Source organism: Macrobrachium rosenbergii, chromosome 7 (genome assembly GCF_040412425.1).
Source record: "Macrobrachium rosenbergii isolate ZJJX-2024 chromosome 7, ASM4041242v1, whole genome shotgun sequence".
Taxonomy (NCBI): Eukaryota; Metazoa; Arthropoda; class Malacostraca; order Decapoda; family Palaemonidae; genus Macrobrachium; species Macrobrachium rosenbergii.
This window is the reverse complement of record NC_089747.1, coordinates 47,568,814-47,579,163: the sequence shown is the minus strand read 5'-3', so window position 1 is coordinate 47,579,163 and position 10,350 is coordinate 47,568,814. Positions and strand designations below refer to the sequence as shown.

The following is a 10,350-nucleotide window of genomic DNA, read 5'->3' as shown; positions in this document are numbered from 1 at the left end:
ATATATATATATATACATATTAGTTTCAGGGGATGAATCTTCGTACGTTTTCCAGTATATTGTTCAGAATACTTGCTTTTTTAAAGTTGACTCTATTATATTCAGTATATATATATATATATATATATATATATATATATATATATATATATATATATATATATATATATATATATATATATGTGTGTGTGTGTGTGTGTGTGAGAGAGAGAGAGAGAGAGAGAGAGAGAGAGAGAGAGAGAGAGAGAGAGAGAGAGAGAGAGAGAGAGACGAACTTAAACATTTCCTCATCTGAAATCTGTTGAGCCCAAACAGCCGTGATGACAAAACAGAAAGCGAAAAGAAATATTATTTCCGAAAATCTTGAGCAAAGAAAAATCTCTGAAAATAAAACATTTATCACAAATTCTCACAGAAAAAGAAAATCAAATGCCTTTCCTTCAACGTAACTCTCACAGCGTAGAAGTTTATCCCAATTTTGACGTTGGCAATCCTACGTAAAAGGTATTTTCATGAAAGCTACTTAAGCCATAGGCTTGAATGGACCTGAACGTTGTAAAAATAACACTCTGACGCAGATGGAACAGATGTACTCAGAAATGGAAATAAGGGAGATTCTAAAAGAATACGTTAAAATTATGAAATAGCTGACTATAGCAATTTCTGCGGATTTACATTTTTAATTCTGTGTAACTCACTGAATAAGTATGAGCAGCGTTTTTACATCGTCGAATTTAGCTTTGAAAAAAACAGGAACAAACGGAGGTGACACAAAACTGGGTCTGAGAAAAGAGTTTCAGAGGAACCTCATTATCAAAGAATTTTCCCCTTATTAGTGTCCTATTTCTTATGTAAAGAAAACTCAAGGCAAAAGAAAAAATGAGCTTACGAGATACCTTCATCATAACATACATCTTTGGTAAAGAAGTGTTTTAAATAAGATACTATAACCATAAATCTCGGTTTAACACGTACCCGGTGTAATGAAAACCTCAATGCATCTTCAAGGCTTTATTCAGCTAAGATCCCGCCACAGAGAGTTACAGCAGTCAACAGATTAAGATACACTGGGATTGTCAAAAGTAAACAAATACAACACGGACAGAGAAAACAACCATTACTAACAACATAATGCAGATAAACATTCAAACAGGTCATTAAGGCAAATGCCAATTTACCACATTCACCCCGGCTTTAATAAGATTGTTATACCTTATGAAATATAAATATTTTATATAAATACCATAAGCGTCATCTTACAAAAATACATTCATAGAACTACATTTTTACAAGTACAATTAGTTATAGTTCAGACGATCTACAGGACGACGTATGCGTTGAGAACGTCTAGGGGCAACAGACAACTTATCATCATTATTAGAATTTGTAACATCATCACAGATAGACCGTTCAAGATTCTGCGTTTCAGAAGCATCTTCTTTATTGACAGATTCAACCTCATCCTCAAGCTGTGTCTTGCCGGTCCCTGGTGGAGGTGGCACAGCGCGAGGACATCGAGCTAAATCACTGATAGCCACAGTATCCTCACGTCCGTCCTCAAATCTAACATGTGCATATGAAGGGTTGGCTTCTAGTAGCTGAACTTCTTCAACGAGAGGATCTTCCTTTCTACGCACGTGTCTTCTCAGAAGAACAGTTCCCGATTCGCACAACCAAGTGGGAAGACTCATTCCGGAGGAGGTCTTTCGCTGAAAGATGAACATTCTCTCATGAGGGGTTTCACCAGTAGCAGTGGAAAGCAGAGTGCGAATCGAATGCAATGCATCATCAAGAACCATTTCCCAAGCAGTTGGCGGTAAATCACAAGACTTCAAGGCAAGCATCACGGATTTCCATACGGTCCCAACAAAACGCTCACATTGGGCATTACCAGTTGGATGATAGGGTGTAGAACGACTTGTTGCGACGCCATGTTTAAGGAAGAACGATTTGAGTTCAGAGGACATAAATGATGCTCCTCTATCGGAGTGCACATAGTTGGGCAGACCAAAAGTCGAGAACAGCTTAGTGAGACGTGAAATAATGGTAGCGGCCGTCATATCCTTGCAAGGAAAGGCGAAAGGAAATCTACTGTATTCGTCAACAATTATCAGTATGTAGCGATTGCCAGCATGTGAAGGGGATAGTGGACCTTTGAAATCAACATTTAAACGATCAAATGGTTTCATGGCTTGTATCAGTTGAACCGGTGGGGCACGATAAAAACTAGGTTTGCACTTGCTGCAGGTTGGACAAGATGATATTACCCTTTTGGCCTCCTCCAAAGAATAGGAAAATTTCGAGCTTTGATGAAATGCATAAACCTAGTAACTCCTGGGTGACAGAGACTCTCGTGCAGTTGATATAACTGTTGAGTATGAATAGCCGAGCACAAGTTTCGTGATAAAGCATCTGCTGCAGCATTCAACCTACCAGGCCGATGCTGGACATCAAACGAATAGGGCATAAATTCTACTTTCCATCGCAGAATTTTTTCATTTTTATTTTCCCTTTATGCTTGCCATCAAACATGAAAGAAACAGACTTTTGATCGGTTACCAGTGTGAAGTGCTTTCCAGTCAGATAATGGCGCCATTTCTTACAGATTCGATCATTGCATAAGCCTCCTTCTCAACACTGCAATGTCTCTGTTCGGCACTGGTGAGGATCTCGAGAAAAAAGGCCACTGGACGTCCATCCTGGTTTAAAGTAGCTCCAATGGCAAAGTCAAAGCATCGGTTTCAACAGTAAAGGGCAAATTTTCGTCTACAGCAGCTTTGACAGACGAAGATATGGCATCCTTCAAATTACTGATAGCACCAACAGCTTCTGGAGAGAGTGGAAGAAAGGCATTGACGAGAGGGCGAATCCTTTCAGAAAAACGAGGAATCCAGCGAGAGTAATAAGCAAAGAGGCCTGTCAATCGTTGCAGCGACTTCTTAGTCTGCGGAACAGGCATGTTCATCAGGGCCTCTAGACGTGAAGGATCAGGTCGCAGCTCATTATGGCTAATTTCATATCCAAGTATACGTATAGAGTGAGAGGACAGAACACACCAGCTTCATTCAGTATCATGTTATAACGACGAGCAGCTTCCATAAACCTTCTAAGGTTTTCGTCGTGTTCTTCTTGAGTATTGCCACAAACAACGACGTCGTCAAGATAAGCATAAACACCCTCTAGACCATTCGTTCTAATGATATCATTAATAATCCTCTGAAAAGCTGCCACTCCTAGTAAACTGATAGAGGCCGCTGTCAGCTTCAAAGGCAGTATAAGGTCGATCTTCCTCTGGTAATGGGACCAGATGATAAGCACTCTTTAAATCCACAGAGCTAAACACTTTGTACTTGGCTATTTCATTGACTAGGTCGTCTATGTTAGGAAGAGGATATGCATCCAGGTAGGTGAATTTATTAATAGTCTCCGAATAATCGACAACCATACGTCTCTTATTCCTGTTGTGAACAACCACCACTTGAGCACGCCATGGCGATGTACTATGTTCAATTACACCCTCTTCAAGAAGACGATCGATTTCTGTCCCTATAAACTCTGCATCCGAAGCACTATATCTTCTTGATTTCACAGCAATAGGATGGCAATCAGGAGAAAGATTACGGAATACTCTAGGGGGCGTGATTGACAACGTAGCTAATGCAGATAATTCAAGTTTAGGTCGAGTGCCGCCGTATGACACAGTCACACTAGAATGTTTATTAAGAAAAGGGATTCCAAGAATTACATCCGCACAAAGTCCAGGTAGCACAAGAAATTTGACACTGGAATACTCACGTCCATTGACTACAATGTCAACATTGCAAGAGCCACTAATAGGCGACACATAATGAGAAGCAGCCATTGAGATAGTTCCTGAATAAGGAGTCGCAGGTGATTTCATATTTTTTCAGAATATTATCACTAATGAAATTTTCTGAACTTCCAGTGTCAATTAGGGCATTTACTTTGGTTCCACGCATAAAAATGGGGAAAACGGAATGATTCAGTGTAGATGGAACAGAAGCAAGAGCAGCGGTGAACGAAGAGGCGGCAGAAGTAGGTTTTGATTTACTTAAACACACCTTAGCAAAATGTCCAAGTTTGTTACATTTTCGACAATTAACTTCCTTTGCAGGGCACTTTTTTCTAGGATGACGCCTGTACCCGCAGAAGAAACATTTCTCTTGTAGAGTCAAAGCAACTAAATCATCATCTGGAGCATCGGACCTGTCGGCCTTTTCACAAATATGATCATCATATTCAGGCCTAGTTTTGACGGCGGCTGCAGGAATACATTCGTCGGAAGGAATTCCATAAGACTGTGAATCCTTGAAAGCGAGTTCCAGAGCTCTGGCTTGGTCAGCAGCAGCAGATAACGTAAGCATTTTATTTTCAAGTAATCTCGTGCGAATATGTTGAGAGGAAATCCCAGCAATAAAAGCATCACGAATACTTTCATCTCTATATACCTCTGAAGAAACGTCCTTGAAGTTGCAGTCAACGCTAAGTTTGTGCAGAGCACGTAAATACTCGTCTATTGTTTCTCCTGACATCTGTCGACGAGTGGCAAGACGATGTCGAGAAACAATTTCGTTCGCAGGCTGTATGAAAACTTTATTCAGTTTTGCGATGGCGTCATCGTAAGTAGAGCAATCAGATATAAGCTCAAAGTTCTCAGGCGATAATGCATTTGCAAGCATACCAAGATAAACGTCGTTAGTTCCTTCAGTAGCATTTTTGTATCGGGAAAAGATGAACAGCCAATGCTTGAAAACTCGAGCAGCATCTGGGGACGTAGGTAGAATATCGAGACGTTCTGGCCGAAGAGCGCGTTCCATTCTGCAGCCGAATATGCAAGTTGTCTTAGCTGAATAAATTGTAATGAAAACCTCAATGCATCTTCAAGGCTTTATTCAGCTAAGATCCCGCCACAGAGAGTTACAGCAGTCAACAGAGTAAGATACACTGGGATTGTCAAAAGTAAACAAATACAACACGGACAGAGAAAACCATTACTAACAACAGAATGCAGATAAACATTCAAACAGGTCATTAAGGCAAATGCCAATTTACCACACCCGGGAATGTGGGAGGGGGGAGGCCATCGAAAAAGAATGCAAAGACCGTTACCTTGAGTGCTTGTGGTAAAGAGGAAGGCAAAGGGGCCCGGAGGTCATTTGCTCTGTAATGGCTGCCGAGGGCAAACATCTCCTGAATGTGGCCTCTTAATGGGCCAACAAGGCTTCGTCTTGGACGTTTATTGTACTGATGATAATGACAACGCAGACCGACGCAACGTTGCCAGTTCAGCAGACGTTTTCAAGGGAAACGTTTCTGAAAATTCTTTATTTACTTTTACTTGCCTTTTCTCAGGTTAACTGGAGAGTAGATGGCATTGATTAGGTGCGTAGATATCTATTTCATCGTTTTTTATCTCTTTTAAAAGTGAAAAACTTCAGCTTTGAATAAATAATATAAAGAGACCTAATATGTATAATTTGTATAAATTAAAGTTTCATCTTTCAGGCACAAGGCACCTTGACCTAACCATCCTTAAAACCTTCTCCCTCAGCCAGCGCCGGGTTAAAAGAACTAGTGATGGAAGTCGAAATTTCTCATCCGAAATATAATTAAATTTGTCTTTGTCTTTTTATTAGCATTTTAGAAATAACATTGCTATCATATCAGTAATAAGAACGAAGTTTTGTATATTTATTATAAAGTAGAATAAAAATAAAATAAGAAATAAGAACATGAAGACACCATTATTGATAAAGGCAAAACCGCAAAAAATAAACAAAATAACAGAAATTGCCTAAGAACTATCTCTCTCTCTCTCTCTCTCTCTTCTTGTTACATGCTGTACATGCAAACTTATTATACGCTAATTGAATAATATTCGTTTTAATTCAAACATTGAAATGATAATATGCTATACTATTGCTTCCTGAAATTTTCGTTCAAGCTATCACTTTATTGAACATTAAACTTCACATAAAAAAATACCGCCATACTGGCATTATTGTAGTATTAATTAAAAAGAAGTCTCTTAAAATTCACTTGAACTGAAAATTCGAAATACCTTTACCTCAGTTTAAGAGATCTGTATCTCCACGTCTCTTCTCAACATTCTAAAGCGATCAATTTCTGTTAATTTCTGAAGGAAGGTTTCAGAGCTTTTAAGTGAAGTGCCCATCGAAGTCGCCTCTTAAAACTTTAATGATTCTCTAATGAAAAGCTGTAAGATCGTTTCCCACTGTTTGATGTGCAAGAAACCCTTATTTGATTAAAAGAGTGGAGCCCTCATAGCTTTTTCTCCAAAGCCTTTGAAGAAGGAGAAAGGCAGTTGGTTGTTGAATAGGGTAAAACTACAAGAAAGATTGAAATAATTTGGGAATCAACAAACAAATCTATGCTGAATTCAGTGTAAATGGCGTAACATCACAAATCAGAATGAAGCATTTTGTGAATAAACAGAAAGAATATTGATATAATACAAAATTAATATACTTCAAACATTTTAACCAACACTATGTTAATAGAAACTTGAATCACATATAAACTACTTTATAAGAAATAGCAACAGTCACACCACCTTTCTCTCTCTCTCTCTCTCTCTCTCTGATGATTTGAACCGTCAGTAAATAATCAAGAAAGCTTTTATGACTCGTCATTAGAGAAAAAGTATATGATAATTGTTTCTCTTTGTTAGTGTAAATGTATGGAAATGATTCCCAAACTTATGGGCAATTTCCAAAATTAATATATCAGAAGTACTCAGAGCCTAAAGGTGAGTTTACTAACGTCAGGGTGTGTGTGTGTGTGTGTGTGTGTGTGTGTGTGTGTGTGTGTGTATATATATATATATATATATATATATATATATATATATATATATATATATATATATATATATATATATATACATATACAACAATTAATAGATAGACAGGTAAGGAGATGACTCTTTAAACCTCCTGTACAAATAAAACACCATCGTTTCGCCAAACTCTGAAAATTATTAACTGAATCCATTCCACTCGGAATACTGTGGTAAATGGCACTGGCATTGTTCGCGGTTGTCGATGCAGCGAATATTTTGCGATCATAAAGGTCCGGTTTAACGTCGAATATTCCAAGGAAAAATAATTTTATCAAATCTTGTTCTAATATGAATGCTGTACTCCAGAATAAATAGAAAGTACAGTTTAGTAACGAGTGTCTCCATTCTAATACAAAGGGAAAGGTGCAATTGAATGAATGGTGTATTCTGTTACTATTACACCCGGGGGAACTACAATAGATGGACCATTTATTCTCAGTAGCGTGTGCACTAACGTTGCACCAGAATCTGCTAAATTAACGGACACTTAAGAGGAAATAACCACTTTCGAGGCAAAGGTTCTTTTACCTTGTATTTATCAAGACGCGAATGTTCAGTGTACGCCACTATGAGAATTCTTATGGAGCTGTGTTAAAGAGGTTACATTCCTAACTATTTTCAGCACAGAATAGTAAATTATTTTCCTTTCCATTGTAACAAAATTTTAGTTTATGTGTGTGAGTCGTTACCTCTTAATGGAAGATGTCACCTATAAAAAATTACTTTTTAAATGTAATCATCCTTTCGTTTTCAGAGAGAGAGAGAGAGAGAGAGAGAGAGAGAGAGAGAGAGAGAGAGAGAGAGAGAGAGAGAGAGATACTGCAATTCGAAAAGCTGATCGGTTAACTCATTTACAAGTTGAAGAAAAATACCGCTCGCATGAATAAGGCCTGTTAGATGAAAGCAGAGGCCCAAGACTCTTGATGTTGTGGAGATACTCAAACATCCGAATGTTATACAGTCTCTGATGACTCACCAACATTTCAAGGGGTGTTCTGGTAAACCGTTTAATATTAGATCTTAACAAAAGAAAAAATGTTCTTTTTTCTCTACTATAACAAAGCAAGAAGGTCAGATGGTTACGATTAAATGTTTAGAGACTCGAGTTCTAAAACTGACAACATTGACTCTAATGATACATGACGGATATTATGTGTGTGTGTGTGTGTGTGAGTATATATATATATATATATATATATATATATATATATATATATATATATATATATATATATATATATATATATATATATATATATATATATGATAAATATAAGGCCATAAAACACTATTATGTTGAAACCATATATGGCACTTGTTTCTGTGCCCTGTTCACTATGAACGGGGGCACAGAAACAAGTGCCCGAAATATATATCAACGTTTAAATAGTGTTTTATATATTATATATTACATGTATATTACATTCATATATATATATATATATATATATATATATATATATATATATATATATATATATATATATATATATATATATATATATATATATATATATATATATATATATATATATATATATATATATATATATATATATATATATATAATAAATATATATATAACGTTAACAAATTTCATAACGTTACGCTTTCTATTAAGAAATATTTTGTGTGTATCAGTTCATGTGCAATTTAATTATCTAGCGGCAATGCTAAACAAAGAAACTAATTAAAATCTTTTTGTTGATTAGCTAGTAAGGCTAGCATTTTTGCGTAGTGATGTTGCTCTCTCTCTCTCTCTCTCTCTCTCTCTCTCTCTCTCTCTCTCTCTCTCTCTCTCTCATACACATATACACGCTTATTATCGTTTGGAATTATTTCACTATCTGACATTTCATATTTTTTTATGAAAATTAGACCTTGACAATAGCACAAGCAATGACACTTTTCGGATTTACATTTTTCATAGACAGATGTCCACTGCATCACTTTAATTTTTCTCTGTGACTCAAGCCTCAAAAATTCTTTTCCTTGACAGACAGGAATCTCTGCTTTACCCGAACGTCACTTCGAAAGCGGCTCTGATTTGAGACTGTGATCTATTATCTAAAACAGGAAAAGAAATCTTCACTACTGATTGACAGCTTTCCGCTTAAGGTCAACGAGTTTGGTATCAACTACAGACAGCTTTCCGCTTAAGGTCAACGAGTTTGGTATCAACTACAGTCATAAACTTTTGTTTGATATTCACAATTGCTCATGATTCATAATCCTCTGAAGGCGAGTTAAAAATCAAAAGGGAAACGCCATACGGCCTACCGCATATGCTGTTAGCCTGGAACTTTACAATAAATACCACATTTTATTTGCGCATTCACCTTTCGAACGAACGCCTGCATGTATTCAACCTAATTATGAAAACGAATGCATGTATTTCTACCCATTGCTCTCTCTCTCTCTCTCTCTCTCTCTCTCTCTCTCTCTCTCTCTCTCTCTTTATATTTATATATATATATATATATATATATATATATATATATATATATATATATATATATATATATATATATATATATATATATATATATATATATATATATATATATATATATATATATATATATATATATATATATATATATATATGAAGAGAGAGAGAGAGAGAGAGAGAGAGAGAGAGAGAGAGAGAGAGAGAGAGAGAGAGAGAGAGAGAGAGAGAGAATGATTAATCTGTTAGACAGAAAGCTGAACTTGAACATTTACTCATCTGTAATCCCTGACGCTCAAGTAGACAGTGAAGATAAAAAGCAAGACGCTGAAAGGAACATTACTTCCAAAAATCTTGAGCAAGTAATATTCCCTGAAAATAAAATATTTATCTGAAATTCTCAAGAAAAAAAGACATTGAGTAACCTTCCCTCTGACGCAGCTTCCACATTATAAAGGTTTATCACATTTTTGACGTTGGCAACTTTACGTAAAAGACATTTTCATGAAAGATTGATGACTGCCGCCAAATGCTTCTCTGGACCTGAATATAGTAAGAGTTAGACACTGGAACACATGGAGCAGGAGGTGCACTCGGAAATGGAAACAAAGTAGATTCTAAAAGAACACGATGAAATTATGACATCATTTCTGTGGATTTACATTTTTTACTTCGTAGCTCCTTGAATCAGTATATAAATGTGTTTCTTAAATCATCGAATTTAGCTTTAAAAAAACATGAACAAAAAGAGGCGACGCAAAACTTAGTAAAAAAAAAAAAATAGCTTTAGAGGAACCTCATTAGAAAAGAATTTTACCCTCATTAGTGTCTTCTTTCTTATGCAAAGAAAAACTTGCGACAAAAGGGAAAATAAGCTTACGAGATTTCCTTATAATATATATCTTATGTAAAGGAGTGTTTTTTATGAGCAATTTCATCTGCTTGCAATAGTATGTAGTGATGATCCTCTTTCCAATAAAAAGGGGTATAAACTCTGATTACTATTAAATCATGCAAG

General features: G+C 36.2%; 2 protein-coding genes across 2 annotated transcripts; both read right to left on the bottom strand.

Annotated features, from left to right (window-relative positions):
* Window positions 1-1,298: 1,298 nt before the first annotated feature.
* On the bottom strand, window positions 1,299-2,060 carry LOC136840424 (uncharacterized). The gene has a single exon (XM_067107103.1). It carries the CDS (start codon window positions 2,058-2,060, stop codon window positions 1,299-1,301), a length of 762 nt encoding a protein of 253 aa, XP_066963204.1.
* A 1,145-nt stretch (window positions 2,061-3,205) lies between these two features.
* Window positions 3,206-4,838, bottom strand: LOC136840423 (uncharacterized). Its single transcript, XM_067107102.1, has 2 exons — window positions 4,073-4,838; window positions 3,206-3,873 (listed from the first exon to the last, which is right to left on the bottom strand). Exons 1-2 carry the CDS (start codon window positions 4,836-4,838, stop codon window positions 3,206-3,208), a joined length of 1,434 nt encoding a protein of 477 aa, XP_066963203.1.
* Between the last annotated feature and the right edge of the window lie 5,512 nt (window positions 4,839-10,350).